The sequence below is a fragment of the Candoia aspera genome, chromosome 5, assembly GCF_035149785.1.
Source record: "Candoia aspera isolate rCanAsp1 chromosome 5, rCanAsp1.hap2, whole genome shotgun sequence".
Taxonomy (NCBI): Eukaryota; Metazoa; Chordata; class Lepidosauria; order Squamata; family Boidae; genus Candoia; species Candoia aspera.
The window spans coordinates 13,858,027-13,885,223 of record NC_086157.1 but is presented as its reverse complement, the minus strand read 5'-3'; the positions used below and the strand labels follow the sequence as shown (position 1 = coordinate 13,885,223).

The following is a 27,197-nucleotide window of genomic DNA, read 5'->3' as shown; positions in this document are numbered from 1 at the left end:
AAGACATTTTCATATCTCCCTATTACACCCAAGGCATTTTTCTTGCAAAAATCGAACAATCCAACTGCCCCTGTTAAAAACTCAGACTTCTCAGCAAAAAAATTCCCACAAAAGAGATTCTCTTCTCTCCCATACCATTCCCTCAGAAAGCCGTAACATTCCCTCAGGAAAGCAACTCTCCTTGTAATCTGTAGCTGAGACTGTCACTTCAACCCCTTCAGCACCAAAATGTAGTCTTCGTCTGGCATTACTTCAGACTCGCTGTCAGTAGAAAGATCTCCATCCTTGTCAAAATCTTCATCTTCTTCCATAACATCTTCAGCCAGATGATACACTTTAGAAATAATATCTTCCCCAATGTCCCAAATATTCTGCAGAATAGCCTGATAGCAATCTGAAAAGATCTCTTTGAAGGTCTGCTTAAGCTCACAACAGAACTCTGAAAAAGTCTCCTTGAAATCCTCCATGTTTCAGGCCATAGATTATGGCGCCCCCTGGATACTTGACTCACACAGCTAGGAGTTAATGAGTTCAAAAAACTTCCAAATGAAATTGAAACAAGAGAAAGTATGCTAACAAGTAACTCAGGGAAAGTGAACAGAAGGCTAGAAATTCAAAACAACAAATTCAATGTGTAGGAAAATGTTGAATACTTCAAATTCAGTACAAAAACAATAACAGGGAGGTAATTATTTATTCTCAGTTCTCTTTAGTCTTTAAATGGGAAAACAAGCCAAAACTTTAAAAGATTTTAAAAATTTAGTCCAGAAATAATGATAAGCTCCAAGAGAATCTGCTTCTTCTTACTGTAGAAAGCCTCTCTTAGGGTACATAAACTTTAAAATACATATATAAATTGGGTGATTTAGAAATGGGGTGGCTCGACCTTATGTCCCTTTAAGGCTACAGCACAGCTTGGAAATGGTGATGTCCCTGCCTCTCATCATCTCTTACCGGATCGTCGCGAATGCTGATTCTCTGGCACAAGACAGCATTTTGGAGAGCAGATGGGATGATTCTGAGCTTTTTCTTTATTCATGAGAAAGCTCTGGGCTTTAGGTAAAAACTTGCCTGAGCCCAAAAAAGGCACTGCGTTGTCAGTTCTATCTGTGGAGCTCACAGACACAGCTGTTCAGTTGGGCATGTTCCCCACTGGAAGACACCTTGTTTACTTTCCTGAATGTCTCCATGTCTTTGATATGAAGATTGAATGAAAAATACTGTAATGCTTCCACCTCCATAATTTTATTTTAAATATAGATACTTTAATAAATGAAACAGGAAAATAATCCTTGAAATGAGCTCTCTTGTTACCTGTATTTACTTCTTTACCTAATAACCACCATTTGCTACAGACTTCACCAGTGATGGAAAATGGTGGCAGTGCATCCATCCTTGCTCTCCTTGACCTCTCAGCGGCTTTCGATACCATCAACCATGGTATCCTTTGGGACGGCTCAGGGAGTTGGGGGTGGGCGGCGTAGTTCTGTGCTGGTTCACCTCCTACCTCCAGGGCCAGTCCCAGTCGGTGGTGGTAGGAGAGGAGAGATCCGACCCTTGACCCCTCCATTGTGGGGTGCCGCAGGGTTCGGTTCTCTCTCCTCTCTTGTTTAACATCTACATGAAACCACTGGGTGAGATCATCCGTCACCACGGGTTGAGGTATCATCGGTATGCTGATGATACCCAATTATACATCTCTATCCCGGGTGAGGTAAGTGATGCAGTGACTGCCCCAGTGCCTGGGGGCTGTGGGGGTCTGGAGGGGGAACAACAGGCTTCAACTGAACCCTGGTAAGACGGAGTGGCTGTGGATTGACGGTGCTTCATCTTCTGGGAAATTGTCATCCTTAGTTCTGGATGGGGTTGCACTGCACCAGACAGACTCACTGTGTAATCTGGGGGTTCTCCTGGACTCACGACTCCTGCTCGAAGAGCAGGTGGCAGTCGTGGCCAGGAGGGCCTTTGTGCAACTTCGGGTTGTGCTCCAGTTATGCCTGTTCCTGGATCGAGAAGCCCTCCGAACAGTCACTCACGCCCTGATTATCTCCCATATAGACTACTGCAATGCACTCTACATGGGGCTACCCCTGAAGAGTATCCATAAGCTTCAGCTGGTCCAGAATGCAGCCGCGCGGGCTATTTTTGGTACACCTAGGTGGGCACATATAACACTGTTGCTGCGCGAGCTGCACTGGGTGCCAGTTTGCTTCTGGGTCCAATTCAAGGTGTTGGTTATTACCTTTAAAGCCCTACATGGAATGGGGCCAGGTTACCTGAGGGACTGTTTCATCCCAATTACATCGGCCCGCCCCACCCAATCATCCAGAGAGGGCATGTTGTGGACCCTGTCCATAAGATAATTCATCTGGTGGGGTCCAGGAAATGGGCCTTTTCTGTAGTGGCCCCTGCTCTCTGGAATATCTTGCCCCTGGTGGTGAGGCAGGCCCCCTCACTCCTGGCCTTCCGGAAGGCCCTGAAGACCTGGTTCTGCCATCTTGCCTGGAACGGGAAAGTGAATTCTTGGGGGTGGCTCACACCCTAGAGTCCCTCCCACCAGCCTGGATTTTATACCTTATTTATTTACTGTATTTTATTATAACTGTTTTATGTGATTTTAATGTTTATATTTTGTGCTGGATTTTACTGTAAACCGCCCAGAGTCCCTCTTTTGGGGGAGATGGGTGGTGGCTAAATTTGAGCAATAAATAAATAAATAAAATCTTCTTATAATCATCACGAAAGAGCTTCACACTTCGTCTCTTTAACCAGGTCCTAACAATCCTTTCGACCTCTTTATAGTATTTAAGTCAGATAAATGCCTATCAAGTTATTCCTTCCTTCAATTTTGGGAAAAGGTGGAACTTGCAAGTCTGGACTGTAAGGGAGATGCAATAAAATGGTACGAGGGCTAATGTCATATTTCAACAAGATTTCCTTCTGGTCCTTCTGAATTATCCTTAATTCTCCTTAATTGTTAAGCCTAATAGAGATGCTTAATTACACATTTTGCTAGTCCTGGGGGGAAAGAAAATGTTTAACTTTTCCTTTGTTCCTTATACTTTTGAACTGTCTTCCATGTGAAAAGGTATTTATTTATGATAGCAATAATCCTAAAACAAAACTTAATTGTTGTTTGAAAGTTTCCAGTATTGAAGAACATCAGTAATATGACCCCTATGATCCTGTAAAATACCAAGGTGATGTGAAAGGTCCCCTGTGAAAGCACTGAGTCATGTCTGACCCTTTGGGGGGATGCTGCTTTTGCAAGGTTTTCTTGGCAGACTATAGCGGGGTGGTTTGCCATTGCCTTCGCCAGTTGTCACTTTCCCCAGCAAGCTGGATACTCATTTTACTGACCTCGGAAGGATGGAAGGCTGAGTCAACCTGAGATGGCTACCGGAGAATCCAGCTTCCACTGGGATCGAACTTGGGTGGTGTGGAGTTTTGGTTGCAATACTGCCGCCTACCACTCTGTACCACATGGGGCTGTTAAAACACCAAGCTTGACAGCAATTTCCCTTTGAACAGTCTGCTAATTGTTCTTAATCAGTTCATCAACCTTCACTTGTGAAATCCATTTGTTGCTGTCACAGGCCTTCTGAAAACAAAGCCCACAATTTTTTTAAAAAAAATTCATCTACCTTTACAGAATCAACCTTTTGTATTGTTAGTACAGGATTTTTGGCTAATTTTGCATTAAGGCTTAGCAATGTTCAACTCATTATAGTTGGCAACTCTGCTCTGATGCAGCGGCAAACCAAGTTGTAATTTCCAAGGTAACATCACGCAGAGCAGACCTTAAATTAATCATTCTAAAACTGCAAATCTTTGCACTGGCAGGTGGTGGCACAGTCAGTGTGGCCTTAAGGGTGACATATCCCCTTGAGCTGGCACTGTGGAAAGATATAATGAATTTTGTTGATGAAAACTAGTATTTAGCTATATTTTCTCTTCTTTTTCTTATCTCATGCCTTTAGCTTACATTAAAAAAAAATCTTTTTCTGAACTTTGCATGTTATTGCTTACCCAGAAAGGAAATAGAATCTGTATTTTTAATTGTAATTTGATTGTTTATGTCTCTGATACGTTTACAATTTATTCAGAAACTAAATAATCAGCAATACACTTAGCAAAGCTTTTGATTAAATCCTAGCAACATCAACAGTTAATTTGTTTTCATGTTTAAAAAGCCAGTTGCTATACCTAGTTTCAGCGAAGCCTAATAGAGATGCTTAATTACACATTTTGCTAGTCCTGGGGGAAAAGAAAATGTTTAACTTTTCCTTTGTTCCTCATACTTTTGAACTGTCTTCCATGTGAAAAGGTATTTATTTATGATAGCAATAATCCTAAAACAAATTTCCTTCTACTGTACCAAAGAAATGATAAGCTGGACATCATTGCATTGACAAATAAACTATAGGCCTTGTTCATTTTTTCAAGCAGTACCACAGGTTTTACATTTATTCATTTTAACTGAAAATAGATGTTTTTTATGGCTCCTACTCTTATATCAGGCAAAGCTTTTTTGCTACAGATGGAAGCTTCAGAACCATTCCTTTTCACTGGGGCAGAATTCAAATGAACCACCTTGTAGTTTGTTGTTACGGTATGTTTATCCAAGGTCAAAGCCAAGCCAGCAGAGGTGTCCCCTTATTTTTCCACACCACTGCTGATCATCCTTCTTTCCTTTGACATTTTGAAGCATTCTTTGGAATAAACTTAGAAGGTACTTTTTCTCCCTTCTAAGTAGGAAGCCTATTGAGATTTGCCAAGTTACAAGGTATTGTCTGGCAACCTCCACTGTCTTATACTCTAGACTGATCAGCAGAAGTTATAAGTTTTTCACAACATATTGTGTGATCATTCTCAGTTTGCTTAAGGGTTGGAAACCTTAGAAAGATACATTTAGTGGATATATGGAGACAGAAAAATGGCAATTCTAGAGAATATACTTATTTTTCAGAAATCCTTTTCAAGAATAGATATGATCTGGATCTCAAAAAGTTTGGCTACTAAGATTTCTAAAGTTGAGATTTTACCAAAGGCTTTTTCTGACCATAACCCTGTGGGTTTGACTTTTAAAAGGAAATCTACTTTATTCACTGGAGATTAAATGAAATGCTATTACAAAAAGAGTTGACAGTAAAATATTGCAAAAAGAAATTAACATAATTTTTTGAAAACAATTTAAATAAAGGTACTGATTTAAGAATGGTTTGGGATTCAAAGCTTTTATCACAGGATATTTTATACAGTATAATACTGAACTTAAAAAGAAGACTCAAGAGAAAATGCAAGCTATTTTGGACAAGTTAAAAAGAAAAGAGGAAGAATTAAAGAAATTGCCAGAAAAGATAAGCATCTCACATCAAATTAAACTGTTACAGCAAAAGGTATCTATGTTAACAGTAGGAGAAATGGAAACCAAGATGAACTATGCTAAGCAAAAGAATTTAGAATTTGCAAATAAACCGGGGAAAAGTTTAGCATATAAATTAAGAAAAGAGAAAGAAAAGAAGATGATTTTGAAACTTCAAGAAGGAGATACGGTATTAATGGACAATGTGGCTATAGAAAAAACTTTTCATCAGTGTTATTCTAAGTTGTACAAAGGACAAGATATTCCCTTGGAAAAAATAGATTATATTTAAAAAAAAGTTATTAAGGCTTACAGAGAACCAAAGAGAGATTATGAACGGACCTGTAACAGTAAGGGAAGTCTCTGAAGCTAAAATAGAAGATTAAACCAGGAAAAGTATCAGGACCAGATGAATTACTAGGTTCTTACTACAAATGCTTTGAGGATGAACTTTTACAACCCCTCCAAAATATGATGAACTCTATCTTACAGGGAGGTATGATGCCCGAGTCTTGGAAAGAGGCTAATATAGCATTAATACCTAAAGAGAGACAAGATTTAAATTCAACAAAAAACTATAGACCAATATCATTACTGAACAGTGATTATAAATTATTCACAATGATTTTAGCAGGTAGATTGAAAATAATTCTACAAGAATTTATTCATGAAAACCAATGGAGGTTTTCACCTAAAAGACAATTAAAAGACAATGTCAGAACAGTATTGGACATTATAGAATATCTGCAACAGCATAATGAAAAACAAGCTCCCGTAATTTTTTTAGATGTAGAGAAAGCCTTTGATAATTGAAATTGGCCTTTTTTGTTTGAAGTTTTAGAAGAACTTTGGAGAGAATTTTATAAAATGGGTAAAATCGATTTATACCTCACAGAAAGCAAAAAGTATTGTTAATGGAGATTTAACAAAATCTTGTGAGATACATAAGGGAACAAGTAAGACTGTCCATTATCCCCCCTTTTGTTTATTTTGGTTCTTGAAGTTTTGAATAGAGATATAAGGCAAGATGAGAGGATAATGGGTGCAAAAATTAAAAAAGAGACAAGTCGAGAGCTTTTGCAGATGATTTGGTGTTGGTGTTGGAAGATCCTTAAAGGGGATTGAATTATTAACGAGCAAATTAAAAGAATTTGGTGCATTAGCAGGTTTTAAGGTTAATAAACAGAAGATGAAGGTGTTAACAAAAAATATGAAGATACAAGATCAAACAGAATTGATGAGCAAAATGGGTTTCAAGATTGAGAAAAAGATAAAATATTTGGTTGTTAATATCTGACAAATATGAATGGTACGTTGTTTCAAAATAATTGTGTTTAAATGAAGTTTAAAAATATATGTTAGGATGGGAAAAATTACAATTGTCATTGTTGTGGAGAATTTCTGTGATTAAGATGAATGTTTCACCTAGAAGGTTATTTCTGTTTTAGACAAGACCTGTTTTAACAACTGACTCACTATTTAAACAATGGCAGAAAGACATGTCCAAATTTGGGTGGCAAGGTAAAAAAATCACAGATTAAGTACAAGGTGTTACAAGATGCTAAAGAAAGAGGAGATTTAGGTCTACTGATTTGAAATTGTATTTTGCAGCTTGTTTAGTTTGGATGAAAAATTGGGTGATGCTGAGAAATGGAAGGTTATTGGAACTAGATGGGCACGATTTGATATTTGGGTGTCATTTGGGTGTCATTTATGGTATGATAAAGCTAAAGTTAATGTAGATTTTAAAAATCATTTTATTAGATGTGCCATTCTGCCGTTCTGCCACAACTCTAGGTTGTGTCCAAAAATACCTTTATGGCTGTCACCACAAGAAGCATATTATAGAAGAGAAATGATAACTAAGCATTAATTGTTAACTTAAGGTGATATATTGGAAATCTTCCAGGGAGATTTTAAAATAAAATCAGGAGAGGATTTGATATCAGAAGGATATATATGTCAATGGTTTTCTTATGTACAATTACTAGAAAGATGTAAAGTAGATAAAAGGACTTTTGGTTTTGAACATGGTAAGACTGAATTTGAAACAGAATTATGTACAAATGATGAACATGTTATTGCTAAAATGTATAAACTTCTATTGAACTTTGAAACACAAGATGGATGAATGAAAGAATGTATGACAGAATGGGCTAAAAACTTTGGGTATAATATACAAATGGAACAATGGGAAAATATGTGGATGAAAGGGTTGAAATTCACATTGTGTTATAATCTCAAAGAGAATTTTTATAAAATACAAAGGTATTTCAAATGCATGTTGGAAATGGGAAGGGGACTTTTTATCATCTTTGGTGGATATGTAAAAAAGCTAAAAAATTTGGATTCAGAAGATCTTAAAGACTAATATACAATTGAAACCAGATATATTTCTTTTAGGACCGATGGACAAACAGTTAGAAAAAACTCATGGAACTTTGTTTATGATATGATAACAGCAGTGAGACTTTTATATGCACAGTGGTGGAAATATTTGACACTACCTACAATGGAAGAATGGATGGTGAAGTTGATAGAACTGACTGAGATGGCGAAATTGACAGTTTTGATTAGAGAAAAGATATTGATTAATTTTAAAGCTGATTGGAAGCCTCTTCTGGACTTTTTGCGTCAAACAGAAAAAAATTAAATTATGATATATGGATTTTATGATTAGAAATAATAGTAGACAATAGAAAAATGAAAGTCATGTTGTAAACTTAGAGTAAGAGCTTAATGTAAATTTATACATATATCTGATGTAAAAGGAAGTCTGAAGTCATTTCTTTGTATTTCTTTTTCTTTCCTTTTTCCTGCACTTTTAATTTTGTTTTCTTTTTCATTCTTTACTTTTTTCTCTCCTTTATTTTCTATCTCAATTATTAGTTCTTGTTAGTCTTTACCTGTTTATTTTAAAAATCTAAAAGTTATATAAAAAAAGAAATAATACATTCAGAAATGAGTTCTTTCTTCTAACGCTATTGTAAAATAGCTGCATAGCTGATGAGACAGAGGCATTTCCTTCATCAGTTCTCTTTTTGTGGTGGAATACTACAAGATTTAGCCTCAGGGGCTCTTAGCATTAGTATATTAACAGTATATTAATCCTGGCAAGCTAAAAAATCAGAAGGAGGGAGGTAAGAAACTACAGTTAAGACAATGTCAAGTACCGTATGTATTGGTAATTGACGAAGAGGAGGATTGTTAGCACAGTGCATGGGATTATATAATTTTACAAAGAGAGACTGCAAAGTGATGTCCATGTCCTTAATCAAAATCTATCTTTGATTACCAGACCCCTTGGACAGCTATTCTGGTTTTCTTCAAAATTTTTTGAGGCATCAGTTGGTCAGACATAAGACTGATCTAATTGTATTAGGTGGCTGATCCTTCTGAGTTTAGCCCTCCTCTTCCTGCATTTGAAATTATATTTTTACACATTGCTGGCAGACCACCAAATTGGCTTTTAACAAAGCACAACTGTTTGATGCTGTCCAGTGCTACTGAATTTGATTTTGCAGACCTAGGAACTCTGTTAAAAATAATACATAACACTCTTTAAAAGCAAGCCCAGATGATGACAGAACTGATAACAAAGAGGGATAATTAAAAACAAGAGGAAGGTATCTGCAGCTTACACTGAAAGTCCCAAAATCAATGGAATGCAATGCCAGGAAAACTTGAAACAATATTTTAAAATAATATAGCAACAAACTCCAACAGACTGATGAAAAGCAACCATGCTGGATTACCCTGGATAGTTGAATGTCTGTTGGGAAAAACTGTAATAAGAGATTTCAGGGAAGAAATGGTGAACTGAAGACGGCTCTGCAAAAAGTGGAGCCAATGACTACAGTGGAATGAAGAGCTGCAAGGACAAGGAGAGGACTTGAGATTGCCCACAAGTGCTCCAGACAGTTGCTCCTCATGAGGAGGCCACAAGACAGTGGTTTATGGTGGGTTTTGAGCACTTGGAGATGAGAGAATAGCCATCTTGCTCAAACCACAGCTGGCAACTTCAAAAGGACATTGGGTTCAAATACAGTACTTCCTTTTCTAATCACTTTTGGAAATTGCTTGTTAGTTGCTTTTCAGCTATTAGGAACCTTTGGATCAACAAGTCTGACAGTACTGGGTAAGTTTCCTTCAGTCCTTAGTGAAAGAAGTTTCAAATACATTTTTTTTTTAATTTTTGGATTTAAAAAATTATTTTAAAAAAACAGCAAGAGGTCCAGATAAATTTGAAATAAGATTTTGGAATTAATTATAAAGAACCCTTCCCGTGAAAAAATGCTTTTGTTTTGAATTCTTTAAAAAAAACTTAATAAGAATTAAGTCTTTAAAAATTGGACACTAGAAGGAACTAGAAAGAGCTAAAGATTACAATTAAAGGAGAAGAACACTCAAACTCAACTTACAAATACAGAATGAAGCAAAATATCTTAACATTGAACATATTGAAGGATATTTTTGAAAAATGGACTTATGAGAAGTTAATTTTAAGAATGTCTGCCTTTCTAAATAGATTGTATTTAAAAGATGTTATGGAAGAGGAACAAGTTTTACATGACAAGACTGAGACTGATTTGAAAGTAGACTTAAAAATGACAGGCTACAAGAATGACACGGAAAAAGTTGTTACAATGTACATACAAAAGAAACTGGCTGATATCTTAATAATTAAATGGGATATACAAATAACAAACCAAGAGAGTGACCTGGATAATTTTCTTATATTGGATTTAAAGAGGCTTGTTAAAGCTTTCAAGAATTTTTGAGAAACGACGAAGAAAAAATGAAAAGATGTCAAGTGCTATGACATTATTTGAAGGGACTAAAGATCAGGATTGTTACAAGGAAAAGGAAGGAATATAGACTTGATTTATTTGATCAAGGTTGAAATAGACATGTTGTCATTTCTGGTAACCTTAATGGGTTAATGGCTTTTGCTGACATCAGGACTGAAATGATGAGGTTTTAAGGATTTGTTTATAGATAAGAGATGGGATATGGGAAGAAGAGATCATTTGTTGTGTTTTAAGAGAAAGTGATAATTACTAAAATTGTTTATACTTATGATGGGGAAGTCATTTATTTATATTTTTTTCTTTTTCTTTACTATATTCTTATTGTTCTTCTTTTCCATTTTTTCTTTTCTGCACCTATTTTTTATTTTTATTCTTTTATTCTTTTTTGTTTATATTAGTTTTTAGTGTTGTAATTGTAATTTTTAATAAAATTACTATTTAAAGAAAGGAAAAAATGTAATAAGAGTAATTATTTTGATTTAAAAATTGCCAATTTTAAGTAAGAAGGGCTTCCATGCATACTATATATTATACAGCAAGGCAAATATAAGTATTTAGAGTTTGGTTTTTAAGGAGAAAAGGAACTAAAGAATTGAAAATAATTTAAAATAATGTCTATAAATATTGTATATTAGAGAAGAATAAAAGGGAAGTTGGAAAGTAATATTTATCTATAATGTTTTAGTATTTTTTGTTTTTTGTATTCTTAAAACAAATAGTACTGTAAAGATTTTGACACTTAGCTCACAGTTTCAAATTCTTACATTATTAAAATAATTTAATGTACTTTTTATGGTTATTTTTTAATCAATGATATACTGAGTACTAACTGTACAATTCTGTAATTCCTTTGTCCACATATAGATATTATATTTCTATATCAATTTTTTTCTTTCCTCTTATTCACTGTTTTTTCTGTCTTTTTCTAAAATTTATTTAAGAATTGTGCATTAAAAAGAAAATAATTATTTAAAAAACCTTATGAGTTTACAAAAACCACAAAGAGTCTTATTGCACTTTAAAGACTAACAAATTTATTGTGCCATAGGATTGTATATACTACTGTTAACTTTATTAGATGCATATTACATATATACACCCTTAGTTGAAGGAAAGGGAATAATAAGAGAAGAGGTTAGACAGAAATATAATATGGAAGTAGATAGAAATAATTACCAATAGATAGAACCTATACTCAAGTAAGTATTGGATTTGAAAATTGCTCTGATAAGCTGCAATTAAACAATAATCATCATCCTTGATCTCTGTTGAATTCTTGAATTGCCACCCAATTTGTATTTGGGGATTATGGAAGCTAAAATCCAGCACCCTGGAAAGCACTTGGGTTAAGTAAAGTGGGTTTTGAGCAGTTCTACAATACAGTTTTGCATTACTCCCTGATAAGCTCATCATCCTTATGATCTCACACAGATGTCTCTTTGGCAGTTGAGCCAATTTATTTCTGGATCATTCAATGCCAGAAAAGACACTTCGGCAGGAAATGCTGGAAGTGTGTGGGAGTTGGGAGCAAGCTATACCCCTTTAGAGGGAACTCTTGCTCCACCAGGCTTCCTGGCTTCAGAGCTTCAGCCACCCAAGCAGATCCTATAAGGGGAATGACAGCCTGACAGCTTCTCATCTCTGCCTCAGCAGCCCAGATGAACAGCGCATGCGGGAAAGGCCAAGACTTTGTTAGTCAGTTGCATCAAGCTGCAGTGATTTTCATTTCCCTTTTGTGCAGACATACAGTAGAGTGGGAGACTTTTGTCAGTGCAGGACCTGCAACAGGTTGCTGAAAGATTGGCAAGTGGAAGTGCCCAAACAGTAAGTATTCGTGAGATAGTACTTGTGAGAAATGGATACATGAAGTTAAGAAAACTCCTCAGCAGCATACAGTACAAGGATAATTCTGTCCCAGAAACCTTCTCTCCATTTGAGGCTGGAAACTCTCTAATACTTATCCTGCACAGCATGAGAAGGTCTAGAGTGAAGGGGCAGGGAAAATGCTTTTATGCTTTTCTGTTCTTAGAAATTGTCCCAAACAGGTCTGAATTGCAATAAAAAAGCTCCTGCTAAAAATAAGTCCTTTCAGGAAGTGGTGATATGCTACAATGTTGAGTAGAATATTTCTAGATGTAAAATAAAGAAAGAAAGAGCAAAGATCCAGTGGAATGAGACTGGAGTCATGTCTACATCCATAAGAAGATTTCATGTCTGTCAGTTTGGTAAACCTATGGTAAACCCTAACTGAGTTTGTTTCCAAAAACTTTCTTAAATTGGAAGCCATCTGGCAGCATAGTCTAGCTATTTCAGAATCTGCTTTCAGTCTCTGACTCTCAACTTCTTTAAAGCAGACAGTGTGCAAACAGACCTTGTCAGGTTTATATGGATGTCAACAGCATGGGACTGGGAAATCTATGGGCCTCCAGGCCTTGCAGAAGAATGATCCCTGGCAGCAGCCCAGGAAATGCACTTGAGACGTGGAGAGGGCTAGAAATCCCCTCTGAATTAGAACCGTATGACCAAGTACTTTAGCAAGTGCTCCTGTGTGGTCAGTGCATAATGAAGAATGTGTCACTTCTCCATAATGGAGAGGTTTTCCAGAACATTATTTCCAAGCCTTTAAGAAGTACATATAGTATAAATATATTTGAAGTACTTTTAGTACTTTGTCTTAATACTTTCCAGATCCATGCTGTTCTTCATACCATCAAACTCATGGGCATGTCTATTTTTGTGAGCTTGCAGAGAAAGTCAGCTAAACATTGTTTATTCTAGCTGCTTCCAACCTGGCTAATAGATGAGGGTCCCTTGAGCCTTTCCCCCAGGACACAAAAATCCCTTCAAGTTCCTTCCTTAAAAATAAAATAACTTGCTGACAGGTGAGAGAAGACGTGGCAGTGATATAGCAGTAAACCCAGGTTCAAAAGCCTTTCGGGGAGGGGAAGGGATGTGGAAAAAGATCAGCTGTAAAAATTAATTCTCAAACCACTAAGACATAGCAACCTCTGAGTCAGATGCTAATGGGGGAGAAAAGCTATTGAATCTGCATTGGTTTTAGACAGGATAAAATGCTGAAGCTGAGCACAGAAACTGAAAAGTGAGTTATAGCAAGAAATAGCTCCCAACCAAAACTATGGCTGCAGAAATGTCTTCTTTACATTAAAATAATGTCAGTAACATTATGCATTTCAAAGGAAAAGTATTGTTTCCTTTGGTAAAGAATATGAGGCCTGAAAAAACAGTGATTAGAAATAGGACAGCTTTGAAGCTTTAAAATCAGCTCATAGATGTAAAAAGGAGTATGAAAAGTTCCAAGTGTGTTCCATCAAGTCCAATTAGACTTTCATGAAGTGGCAAAGCATCATATTTGAAGATACGGAATTTCTCAATCACCTTTGAAGTCAAGGCCTTCTAGAAAATTCTAATATTATATCACTGGAATGCTTTAAGGTGTTCTCATGGCTTACATATGACTGAGTCTTGTGCTTTCTCTATCACACACGAATGTCAATGATGTGGGAGAAGATTCATTTAAAAAAAATTAATGTACAGAGCAGTCAAGGTATATTTGACACTAATTTTCAGATAGCCTGATGTTGGCTTTACATATGAAAACAAATAAAAAGCAATTCAGCAGCACTGAGAGGGTTAGAGATTCCCTTCCCTGAATTTGAACCATATGACTGAGCACTTTAGCAAACACTGCTATGTAGTCAGTGCATAATGAATAATGTGTCATTTCTGCCAAAGGGAGAAGTTTTCCAGAAGAATCCAATGTGTTTTAAATAAATTCTTTGGTGTCTAAAAGGATTGTTCTGCAGATTATATGAGGAATCTCAGATCTCTGAAGGCACTAAATAGAATTCTGCTGGGAGACTAATCCTAGTGAACCTCTGGACACTTCAGTCTGCATGGTAGATAGAGGTATATTCTCTTTTTCTTGAACTGAAGAAGGAGACTGACAATTCAGGAACAAGATCTTCATTTCTTTTTTGAAGTTCTTATTTAGGAAGCCATATATAATTGGGTTTATGCAGGCAGATGCCATGGCTACAAGATGACACAATGAGAAGATCAAATCATGTAGGCAATGGGGAATTATTTTGTAGTTCCAGTCATCAATGCTGTTGAAAACATGGAGTGGCAACCAGCAAACTGCAAAGGCAACAACCATACAGGACAACAGGATATTTATCTGCTTCAGCTTCAGTGTCCGTCCACCATACTTGTGCTTCTCAAATATGCCTTCTCTCTTCTGGAGATGTAAATATATGCGCAGATAACAAACCCCAATAATGAGAAGAGGAATGCAGTACTGGAGCAAAAGCAGAAGTGTGGCATAGGTCAGCCTATACTCTTCTGAAGGCCATGAAAACATACAAATAGCTTTGCTTGCATAAGGATCCATGATGTAGAACTGCTCCAATAACACATTGCTTAATGTTGAATGTGTCAAGAAAGGCAGAGACAAGAGACCAGCAAACATCCAAATAATTGCAATGCCCAGGTAGGCTTGGGAGAGAGTTGGCTTCCAACGAGTTGGATTGATAATGAGCTGGTGCCTTTCTACAGCAATAAGCACTAGGGACAGGACAGATACCACCATAGAAGCACACTGGATGAATGAGGTCATTCTGCACATAGCTTCACCAAAGAGCCAGTAGTTCAGCAGGACAGTGACAATGGTGAAAGGCAGGCAGAAAATGCACATGATCAAATCTGAAGCAACCAGATTAGTAATAAATATATTTGTGACAATAGTTTTCCCTTTATGTCTCATGAGGACACAAATGAAAAATACATTTCCTAGAACACCTACCAGAGTCTCCAGGCTATATGAAGTAACTAAAAGTATAGTAATATTTGTTGTGTTCCTACAGAGTACAACACTGTGATAGGGAAAACTCCAGTTTCCTTGAAGTGGAGATACTGTATCAAAAGCGATGGTCCTATTCATTCTGTATCCAAAGTGATGTTGTTGGACAGTGGGCTAGGCACGGCTTGTGGTCTTATTGTAAACACTCAGGACCATCTGTAAAGGAGAGCAACAGTTTAATTTCTCACAAATGCAAACTTAACACTTCGGAGAAGCAAATGCCAAGCTAGAAGACAAATGACATTTCTCCGAATGCTTGAAACACTATTGTTTTAAATGAGGGAGGATACTTTACTGAGTTCTGATGAAAACCATTCCACATATTCTTTCTTGCTGTATGGAGGAAGACGAGAGAACATAGCAAATGTAGAACATAAATAGCTCATACGGTTAAAAGCCACTCCATTATCCTATTGGCTCCATTACTGGATACTTGGAGCACCCTGTGTCTTCAGAGGCCTTACTTTTTTTCCCCAATGCTGAGGAGACACATAAAATATTTTCCATTTAATTTGGCCCTAAGAAATATCCCAGTTTGTACATTGCTGTTTTTAGATCATGTTATTTATTTATATATTCACTATGTTTATATACCATCTAATAAGATTTTGCTGAGTGGTTAAATAGCTTAAATAGAATTATTAATCTATTATGTTATTAATCACAACATAAAAACTCAGCAGCAGAGAGAAAAAACAAAGCAACATAAGCATATGTAGATATATTTTATTGCTCTTTTATTAAACAAACAATATAGCAAGATAGAAAACTAAAAAAAACTGAAAATAAAATGAAATAAAACAAAAGCAAATTATAAAAAGGTAAAAAAAACTTGTGAGTACATATATTATTCTGTATATTTACAGAACACACTTTAAATTAATTCTTTTAAAACTTGGAAAAGATGATCAAAATAGCCCCAAGCAAGGCTGCCTAGGAAGGGCAGCCCTTAAGGAGGGTGACACCAGCAAAGGGCTCAGTACACAGATGAGAAGGAACTCTGGGGAATGGCGGACTGAATGGCTGTGTCCACAGGTTCAGCAGGCGGAGCTGACAATGCAGTAACTCTTTTCAGGCTCAGGCAGGTTTTCCTGAAGCCCAGAAACATTCTCTGGATCAAGGAGAACACCTGGAATCACCCCATGTGTCCTCCAAACAGCTGTCTGCAGCCAGAAGATTGCAAACAGCATTTCACATTCAACTGGTAAGAGTCAGCTGGGAGGCAGGGCTGTCATCATTTTCCAAGCCACTCTGCAGCCTTAAAGGGACACTAAGTCCAGCCACCCCATTTCTAAAACACCAATTTGTATTTTTTTTTAAGTATATGTATCCCAAGAGAGGCTTTCTATGGTGAGAAGCTGGTTCTCTTGATCCTTATTGTTATTTTTGGGATTATGTTTTTTAATTTTTGTATGTTTGGGACTTGATTTTCCTTCCAAACATAAAGGAGGATTGAGAGTAAACAATTGTCTTCTTGTTATTATTTCTGAATTAAATTTGAAGAGATTAGCATTTTCCTATACATTGAATCAGCTGATTTGAACTTTCAGCTTTCTGTTTTCACGTTCCCTTGAGAACTGTCTGTTATCTCACTCTCACTTTATGTAAACGCACTCCGGAACTCTTCCATACCTCTGACTTTCACTGGTTAAGCTTCTAGGGGGCACCATAATCTACTATGTGAGACATGGAAGATTTCAAACAGATTCTTTCTGACTTTCACCAGGATTTTAAACAGATTTCTTCTGACTTCTATCAAGCTTTCATGCAGGACATTGTGGAAAATATGAGATCTAAAATGTGCCATCAGGTTGGGGATGTGGTGGATGAAATTCAAGAATTTAAGAACGATAGAAAGGGTTTTTTTAAGAGTGAGATTGGGATTTTTATCGAGATGCTGGATGAAGATTGGATAGTGGAGTTGGAGAAATCAAAGGGAGAGAGTGATCTGCAAGCCATAAGGAAAATCGATCTCCTGGTGGAATGCCATGAAAAGAACCTGGAATCTTTGAGGGGGGCAGTTGGGCTGTTTGATTCTTTCAAGAGGAAAGCTCTGTGCACATTGTGGGGATGTCACTGCTCTGGTTTATTCTGAAGTGGGATAAGGGTTGAAGAATGTTTATCTGGTTTGCTTTAAGGTGTTGATTGATGCTACTTGCCTTTAAAGATTTGGATTTACTGTTTTGAATTGTCTTTGGGGTTTATTAAGATTAAAATTATTAAAACTGTTGTTTTATGTCAGGGCCAGCCAAAGAACAACAGTGAATCAGAGTGTTTCAAACTTCAGTTCTTTATTTGCTCCAAGCATACAGACAGAATCTTGCCAGACTAAAGCTACTCTAACTAACCTAAGCACAAATACCCTGGGTGACTCTAGGGCAGGGCGACACTGAACCTCTTAGCTTTCCCACAAACACTTACCAGACTGTGAATCCTTTTATCTCTCTGGAATGCGCCCCCCACTTCCTGAGAATTACTGTTTTGAATTGTCTTTGTTTTTTAGGTTTATTAAGGTTGGGATTATTAAAATTGTATTATTAAGTATAATAGATAATGTATCTGCTTTTTAATTTGATTCTTATTATAGTAGACAGAAATGTATAGAATAGTGGTAGGAAGGGAATAATTAAATAGGTGTTATCTTTTGGAGGGAAGAAAGATGTTTAGGAGGTTTATATGACTTTTTTTCCTTTATTTTAATATAAGGGGGAGGAGTAACTGTACTTAGTGATTTTTATTATGTGATAAAGTGGAATGACTTATAGAAATAATGTGGTGTTTTGGTTTAATATAGAGTAAGATTGATTATGGAAATGTTTTGTATATCCTTTCTGTTAAAAGTCGGAAGCCACATCTTTTTGTAAATCTGAAAAATTTTTCTCTTGTGTTTCTGCACCTTTTTAATTTTCTTTCTTTCTTTGTAGTTTTTTGTTTTTCTGTAGTTTTTATTCTTCTTTTGAAACTTAATAAAATTTACTATAAAAAAAAGAGAGAAGAAGGAACTCTTACAGCAATTTACTCTAAGCAGTTCATAGCCTATGAATTCCTTCCTGAGAAATAAACGGTTAGCTGAGGCTGATTTTAAAATATCCATCTATGCTATCAAGTTCTAAAATTGCATTGTGTTGCGTTGTGTTGCATTGCATTGCATTGCCACACGTAAAAAGCGGTAAGGATTGGTGAGATCCGATATGACAGCACTACACACGAGAAAGCTCTGAGTACTAATGGTCCAACAGGCTGCGTGGACCACACAGCAAGCAGGGTGATGCAGCAACTAAAAATGCCAATGCATCAGGTGACACTGATTAAAAAATGCATCCAGAGTACAGGATTAATAACTCAGTTGATCTCTGTATGGATTATACCACACTTGAAATACTGTGTCCAAGTCAGGATGCCACTCTTTAAAGAAGACCCGGAAAAGCTGGAACTGCTTCAGAGGAAAGCTTGTAGGGTGATAGGGGGTCTGGCAAACCAGCCCTACAAAAGGCAGTTAAAGGTGCTGGACACACTCAGCTTGCAGAATAGAAGGCTAAACGAAGATATGATAGTGGTCTACAAATACCCTAAAGTATTATCCTGTGCAACCTGTTTTCTGTTGAAACCAAGAGGAGGTAAAGGACCAATAGACTGAAATTAAAAGAAAGGAGATTGAGGCTGACTATTATGACAACGTTTCTGATAGTAAAAGTTGTTTAGCTAAATAAAGGTGGACTGAAGGTTTTCAAATGGGAGTTGGAGGGCAACTTGTTGGAGATGGTTAAATGAATCCTGTATTCAACAAAAGATTGGACTAGAAGACCTCCAAGTACCTTCCACTTTATACATTCTATGAATATGAAAATAAATGCTGTAATTTCATTTTTCATATGTACACAAAAATATGCAAATACAATTGATACACTGATGGATACAAATCTTATGATTAATATTTATTTAATCTGGGTAGAGCCCTAATTCAAGAACATCTTCTGGATTTGAGATACCAGTCTTGAATTACAGACATATAGCTAGCTTCCACATCTGTGATATTGTAGGAAGAAGGGCTGGCTGGGCCTTGGAAACGGAAATTTAAGGAGCTGGGTGCAGAAGGGAGGAATGAGCATGGAATGTGCATCTTCAAACTGGATAAGGAATAAAGAAGAGTAACATGCTCACCATGGAGACCTGGCATTTGTACCACATAACAAATTGGCAAGGAAGGTGGGATGCCATTTTTATCTTTAATTCCACCATTAACATTTCTTCAAAACCCAGAGGAGCCATAAATTCCATTTACTTCATAGATAAGGATGTTTGAGAATTATATGTTAGTTACTTATGAAGGGGAACTTCCAGCAGCAAGGAAGTGGATATGGTTGATTCATTGCATGGAACCAGAAGCTCAGACAACGCTTTTATAATTTGCCAGCTGTGGATGATAAATGAGTCAGGTCTTGCTGCTGTAAAGATTTCTTGTATTCTTTTGCCTGTAATTAACATTGCAGCTCTGTGTTTTAAGTTCTATTAGAGCAAAAGCAAGGAGAAACAACTGAGCAATTGTCTTAAGAGAAATGGCTGTTCCTTGGATCTTGGGGAAATGGCAAGAGAAATTACGAGAAACGGGCTAATAGAGAAGACGTTAAGAACCATCTGTGATTAGAACCAGAACTAACTCTACATAAAGCTGTTAAAATTGCCAGAAGCAGCACATTTTTGAATCAAGGTATAACAAATCTGTACAGACACTGCAACGGTAGGCAGAGGGGAAAAATATTCAGAGAAGTCAAGAGGGACTGTAAATTTAAAACACACAACATTTGAAAGGCATATGTATAACTACAGTGTTACAGTGTGGATTACTGCAACATACAGCAAAAGTTGTTACGTGCGTAACAGGAGAAGACTAATGAGGACAGTGTAAAAAGAAGGGACAGTTTGTACGTTTGGCAGAATATGGGAATCTCAAAAATCATTTGGAAAGGTGCAGCCCTAGAGGTCATTGTTTCAGTGTGAATGATCTCAGTGAAAAATTAAGAGTAGATAGAATGTCATTTCAGGTAAACAATGTCTGCCTTAGAAGGCCAGCTACATGTGGTTGAGCCATTAGATACAGGTTCTGAGGCTTCGATCTCTGATTTTGCAATCCTTCCATTGTGGAGCATTCACAACATCAAAACTGAGTCAAATGATTCTAGTCCTTAGCTGTTTAATAGCAAAAATAATATTTGAGGCAAATTGCATGGCGGCAATTTTATGTTGTGCCTGAAGAACTTCCAGTTTGTGAAAACATATTTTTGTTATATTACATTCAGTATGCAAATACACTATTATCCATATAACATTTGCATTGTTTGAAATTGTAGGTAAGCATAGTGCAGAGGAAGCCTTCAGCTGTGTTAAAGGATTTATGCATAAAGTAAAAATTAGACTGGTTGCGAAGTCTGTTGCTATTTGTTGTGACTACTTACCACAAGAACTTAAACATTTGGTACAGAAAGCTATTATTGAGGCCACAGACTCTTCTGAGTGGATATTGTCAATTGTAATGGGACAGAAAAGGCAAGCGATAGCCATTTATGTGAATTTAGGGGAAACCAAATAAAGCAGTGGTGGCCAATAGTCACCTACTCTCTCATACAGAGAAGGTCTCCACAAAGTTACAAGGAGAGGTTAAATTATTTTCTACCTTGGATTTATAAAGTGCCTACTATCAAATACTGTATTATTACATGAGGATAGTAGGGATCTTATTGTGAAGAGTAAAACAAATACCTGAACCAAGACCTTCAAACTACCAAGGCCTCTGAAGTCAAGTAAGCTTCCTTAATAGCTTGCTTAGGCATTTGCAGATGCTGGCTCACAATTTATCTTAAATCAGCCCTTGTATTTTTAGATGGAAACTGAGGTTTGAGTCTGCTTCTGACTCAGAAAACAAAACTTATCTTGAGTCAGAAGGGGAAATCAAAACTTATCAGGAAGGACTTGGAGAAATAAAAACTAGAAGTAACTCAGCAGAGTGGGAGAAACTAGAAGAGCCGATTGGACAAACTTCCAAGGGAGATTTAAATCCTCCAATCAGCGCTCGTGAAAGATGAGCAGAGAAGCATGTGAATCAAAACAGCCCAATTGGCTGCAGGTGAGAAAAGGCACAGAAAGGATCATTTTAAAAGGCAGGCACACCAACAGCAAGCTGCCAGAGACAACCAATCCTTCGAGCTCACAGCATCTATGGAAGAGTCCTTACCCAGTCGGAAGCCTTGCCTGTAGCTAGCATGGAACCAGAGCCAGCCCCTTCTGTTGTTGCGGACCTGCTTCCTGGACACGCCGCTCCTGGCAAGCCTCTCCTTGCAGTCCCTGCCGATGCTCCAGCCAAATCCAGTCTTGTCTCCAGATCTGAGCCTTGCCTAGATGCTCCAGCCCAGCCCAGCCTTGTCTCAGATCCGAGCCTTGCCTAGACGCTTCAGTCAAGTCCAGCGTTGTCTCCAGATCCGAGCCTTGCCTAGACGCTCCAGCCAAGTCCAGCCTCGTGTCCAGGTCCAAGCCTTGCCTAGATGTTCCCGTCCAGCCTTGTCTAGCCTCTGCATTCCAGCCTAGTCCAACCTGCATGCCCGTTCACAGACTCGTGCCTCCAGCCTCCTCTTTGCCATGCACTCTACCTCCGCCAAGTCTGGCAGCTTCAGTAAGAGAATTAGCTGAGTTCTGCCTCACTGTTTTGCCACAATCTGGACCAGCAGCCTTGCCTGGGTGTCCTTTACTGCGTGGGTGGACTTGATTGAATTGCATTGCCTAATCTATTACAAGAACTTTTGCTGTTGTAAATAGTTATTAAATAAAGAATTTAAGAGTAATTCTGCCTGGCCTTCTCATAGTCTGAACAGGCCAGAAACTAGGAAGTAACTGACCAGAAACTGACTAGAACTGGAATTCTTGCATGCCTGCAGCAGACCTGATAGCCAGCTAACCTTCATACAAGACAGAGGACTAAACAGGCATATAAAATTTTATAGTGATACAGTATCTTGATTTCCCATGTTACCACTAGAGTCTTCTATCTTCCCACATGCACAAAACCTGATTTCCTGCCTTCCTCACTCCAAATTCTCACAAAATCCAGGTAGCTCATGTTTTCTGTAGGGCAACTGAGGGAGTTGAAAACAGAAAGAACTAGAAATCTGGCACTGTGTCCCTCCTTCTCTCTTCATTTTTCACAGTGCAGACTGTAAATCGTATGTTTATGCATTTCCTCAAGAGATCTGCTCTGTCATCAAGGTGGCATCCTGTGACTAACTCCAAAGCCTGCTTTGGAGTTAGTCACAGTACTGAGCTGTGTGAGAATTAATAAAGGTCCATGTGTGCCTGTGTCCTTTGGAGTGGGACTTCCTTGGGACTATATATGAAAATAGCATTTAAAATATCTTTGGCAGAAGGTCAAGTACCCTGCTGTGGGCAGGGCAAGTGGCAGAGGCAGTACTGCAGCATAAGCAGCAGATAGAAACAGAGATCCTGAGTTTGCCCAATGCCACAATACAGTTAACTCAGCATTTGGGCCAGGGAACTGTAGAGCAGCCTTGCAGGGGTGAAGTTTGGAGGGGTGGGGGTGCAGAACCAATGCCTAAGTTTCATTGTTCAGTGTGAATTTTTCATGGCAGAGTCCTTACTGATTGGACTAAGGTAGCATTTGTTCTCAGCCTTTTGAAAGAAGGTGTGGCCAGATGGGCAGTTTCACTCATTGAAAGCAACAAGGCCTTACTAGACAGCTTTCAAGGTGCTATGAAGAAATTCAGAGCTGCCTTTGATAATTCCACCAGGAAAGCAACTGCTAATCACTGAAAGAAGGATGCCAAGTATGTGAGTACATAGATTTTTGGTTGTATGCCAGGGATATGCCTGGGAATGATTTTGTCCTGATCAACCTTTATGTTTCAGCAAGGCCTTTCTAATGAACTGAGGGGTGAATTAGTATGACAAGGCACACCAGAGACCTTGGAAGAGTTTTTTCAATGTTGTGTGGTGACTGATGGCAGGGTAGTTGAGGCAGCCTTTCTTTACCTTTACCTTTTCCCTATCTTCTAGCTGTCTCCTCAGATTCCAATGGTGTGGAATATGGGGATGAAGAGATCCCTGTCTGCAGTGCAGAAACAATGAAGATGACCTTGGGTTGTGTTTTTACTATGGTACAGTCACTCACTTAGTGGCTTGCTCCGCTAAGCTTCCTTGCTCTGAATCAGCTGGAAAGTGTCACACCTGTGGAGAGTTAGGACACCTTGCAAGTAAATGCCCAAATTGCTCCAGAGTCTTGACTTTGGGAAACTTCTCGAGCTCCTTTTCCTAGAGCTGTGTTTCTTAAAGTGTGGTCCTAAGACCCCAGGGAGTCCCCAAGACCCTCTCAGGGGTCCACAAATCAAAATTATTTGCCAGCCCATGTTGAAAAATAATACAATATTAAAATCCTGTCAAACAATTTTAAGAAGCTGTAGCAGCAGCATATGCAGAAAATGTTATTTCTAATAAGGTAAATATTGATAAATATAGCCCATACAAAAAAAAGGTCTGTTGGGGTTCTACATAATTTTTAAAAGTGGGAAGAGGTCCTGAGAGAAAAAAAGTTCAATAAACACTGTCCTAGAGCTTGGCTGGGGGCCCCTCAGACAATTAATGATAATTCTGACATCTGATACCAGGTAATCTATAATTCCTGTTAGCCTTCATATCTCTATGGGCCAACTATCTTCTCTTATGGACTCCGGGGTGACTCTGGGGTGATCATGGATTAGGCCATTGTGTGGCAATTTGGCTTGCACACATAATCTCTGGAAAAGCCTATGCAAATGGAGAAGATTGATGGCAGATCTCTCAAATTAGACCTCAACCTGGAACAGATGACTCCTCTGCAGGATGAGAATATACAAAGAACTACACTTGACTGCTTGCTTGCACAACTCCATTGTCATAGGCTGGCTATAACACAATCCTGGTATTCACTGGGGGCAGGCACTATTTCTTTCCCCTCAAAACAGTGACAACACCACATTGCAGGCCCTGGACCCTTTTTGATTTCTCCCTCCTACACTGTTGCCTGAACCATCTTCCTTGCCAGAAGAAAATGCAGATTTTCCCAGTGTTTGGGCAAAGGGGTTAGCTGCTGTACAGGAGCTAACTGTCTTTGTATCAAGCAATCCAATCTTGCTGTTGAAATGGGATTTGACTGCTCTTCAATTCTGGGAAATTGGCATTGTAAATCAAGCATTCTGTAAGCTTCCCTGAAATGTTTGGCACATGTACCTATCCGCTTTTGAGTAGTTGTCTCCTGATTCTACAGAGTCAATTCTTTCTTGAATGCATCAAAGAACTAGTTCGGTCCAGGTGCTTCACTGAAAATATGGTGTATCTACTGGCTCCCCCTCTTTCACTCCCTATCTTCCCTGCATTCAGCTGAAAATTTGAAGGGGAGCTGCACTTAAAACAGCAAAATGATACTTTATAGTGATTATGAAAGAAAAAGTGCATATTTTGAATGGTGCCATTTCACGCCTTCTGAGCTATGTTGGCTTGCCTCTTGCCGCTGGGTTTTATCTTTTGTATTTTCCTCTGTGGGTCGGCACAATGAAGACTGGTGTCCCTGCTGCTATCAGTGCAGGCTGGGGGTGTTTCTGGGAGTGGAATTCTGAAGGGAAGCTACCTCTCCTTCTGACCTCCAGCACCAGTACACCTCCCCCCATCTACTTTGCATTTCATTAATGTTACTTACCTTGTCTCAGTATTCTTTAGCTGAAATATCAAACCTAAGAGCTGGAGCTTAGAAGGGACTGAGGCCATAAGGAAGGACACAGTTCAACTGCAAAAAATCAGTTCCTATCTTTTCACATTTCACTGAATATTATTTCTTTAAAGCCCCTTCAAAGAGGGGTTTCAATACCTGTTGAGAGTGTTCCTTGTTTCAGGGATAATTGTGACTTCAGTGGGAACACTGTACTCCCTCCCAGCCAGCTACTAAAGGCTGGGATGTCACTGAACTAGGTCATACATGAATCCTTTGCCTACAACTTGCAGTTTCTGCCAGTGATAAGGTTATATATCTCCATGTACCTCAGGAAATACAACGTATCATATCCATTATTGGGAGCGGGCAATCTTTGGCCCCAAGGAGCCTTCAACTCCCCTTTGTGTGTCCCTGAGCCCCTTGGGGGAATTTCCTGCCAATTGGGAGTAGAAAATCCAAGAAAACTGTAGTGTAAACTCTAAAACAGTTTAAAGTTGAGAAAGAAATTAGACTTTCCAAACTTCTCTTGAAAAACAGCTCCACCCACCTGTTTGATATGGCCCCCATCACTTCACGGCCACTAAAAGATTGTTTACTCCTACTGTATGTTAGACGCATTTTCCATGCTCTTTGGGAATTTCAAAGAGGTTTATTGCTCTCATAGTAGGAAAGATCCAGGTAACTAGCTATCCACATTTGGCTTGACAGATCATTTCATTTCCTCTCCTTATTTTCCACGCAGTGCTTCAACCGTTATTTTCAGGCAATCATAACAGTAATTTTCTAATCATACAAGAGACGTATAATACAACACAACTTATTAGCAGTAAAATAATCTATTTTCCATTTCCCTGGTGATATTGCAAGAAGTATTTATAAAGACTTACCTTTTGTCATACTCAGCTCTCTTTGCACAAACACATTCCAGGTATCTTCGCAACTGAAAGCAAAGGGAACAACAAACCAACAGAACTAGATTCAAATCATCTTTTGGGGTCCTTGTTATGATTCAATAAAAGTTTGGAATCAGGTTCTCTCCCCACAAAAGGAAATCATGAGTGAAATTTTACTTGAATATAAATCTCTCACTCCTTGTTGATCTCTTCAAAATAAAACTGATAAATTATATTTACAGAAAAAAGACAGAATTTACATGTTACATAAAACAAACTTGCCTGTATGACAGATGAATTTACATAAAACAATCAAATGTACCAAACCTTATTTGCATCTTGGAAATCCCGGTTTCAGACAGTTGCTGCCAATGGAGCATCTTTGACTCGTCTTCCAAGGAATACCTGGCTCTCAGTCTCTGACTGCAACACCAGCAAAGTGGTCTGTCATTCTGAGGGGTTTTCTCCTCTGGGAAGTTACTTTGGGAAAGGGAGCCACCAGAGCTGGGGCAGAGAGTTCAGCAGAAGGCACAAAATGCAAGTGAAGAAAGGCAGGATCACACCTCCCACAGCACTGTGTAATCACAACACCAGGCAGAGAAAGAGAAGCAGCAAAAGGGGGAGAGGCTGGGTGGGGCTCACCTTCCTAGCCAATCGTGGCTGAGCTCTGGCTCCTTTGAGCTGGGGGCAGAGAGGAGCTTGATTCCTCCCCCCACCCCTCGTACATCTTCTTGGGGCTCCCTATCATGGTTTCCTTAACTGCTCTACCTGTGGAAAACACATATCTTGCCCTCTTTTCAGTTCAGAGTTTGATAGTACTGTTAGCCATGGACATCTGATCAAGCAGTTGCAATTCAGCTTTGCCTAGTCACCAAGAAAAAGAAGAACGTCAGCAGGTAGGGAAGCTATGCAGGATCAGGCCTGGTTAATACTTGGATGGGGGACCATATGAGACTCCCCAAGTTGTAGGCTAGACTGGAAACATCTCAGATGAAGGCAGTACTGTCGCACATTTGGCATTCTTTAAAAGTTTTGTGGACACAACTATTTCCCAGAAGCATAACATCCTATAATAACCTGGAAGTATTCCCCCTCTCTGTCTGCCTCTTTCCCCCAAATTAAGGGATCTCCTGGAATGCAGAAGCAGGCACACAAGTCTCCCAAGGGGAGATAACAGAGAAACAGAGAAGGGTGGGGGAACGAGATTATGTTGCTGTAGCTGCTCCAATAAGAGCAGTTTTAGATCTAAATGGCTTGGTTTCTTCGCCTAGTCTACCTTTTAGCACTGACAGTGCTCACTCCAGTCGTAAACCACATAGAATCATAGGATTTGGAAGGGGACTCCAAGGTCATCTAGTCCAATCCCCTACACAGTGCAGGAATCCTTGTACCATCCTGGAAAAATGGCTGTCCAATCTTTTCTTGAAAACTTCATCAATAGATGACCCACAACTTCAAGAAGCAGCCTGCTGAATAGCTGAATAGCTCTCACGGTCAGGAAATC

The 27,197-nt window shown here is 38.4% G+C and overlaps 1 protein-coding gene across 2 annotated transcripts; it reads right to left on the bottom strand.

Moving 5' to 3' along the window:
- Nucleotides 1–13,118: 13,118 nt before the first annotated feature.
- Nucleotides 13,119–26,297, bottom strand: LOC134498499 (neuropeptide Y receptor type 4-2-like). Of its 2 annotated transcripts, XM_063304626.1 has the most exons (3): nt 26,021–26,297; nt 25,688–25,740; nt 13,119–15,211 (listed from the first exon to the last, which is right to left on the bottom strand). In XM_063304626.1, exon 3 carries the CDS (start codon nt 15,134–15,136, stop codon nt 14,033–14,035), a length of 1,104 nt encoding a protein of 367 aa, XP_063160696.1. In that variant the 5' UTR covers nt 15,137–15,211; nt 25,688–25,740; nt 26,021–26,297; the 3' UTR covers nt 13,119–14,032. The 2 variants fall into 2 exon arrangements, with proteins under 2 accessions (XP_063160696.1, XP_063160697.1); XM_063304627.1 differs by lacking the exons at nt 25,688–25,740; nt 26,021–26,297 and adding an exon at nt 23,096–23,141.
- Nucleotides 26,298–27,197: the final 900 nt, after the last annotated feature.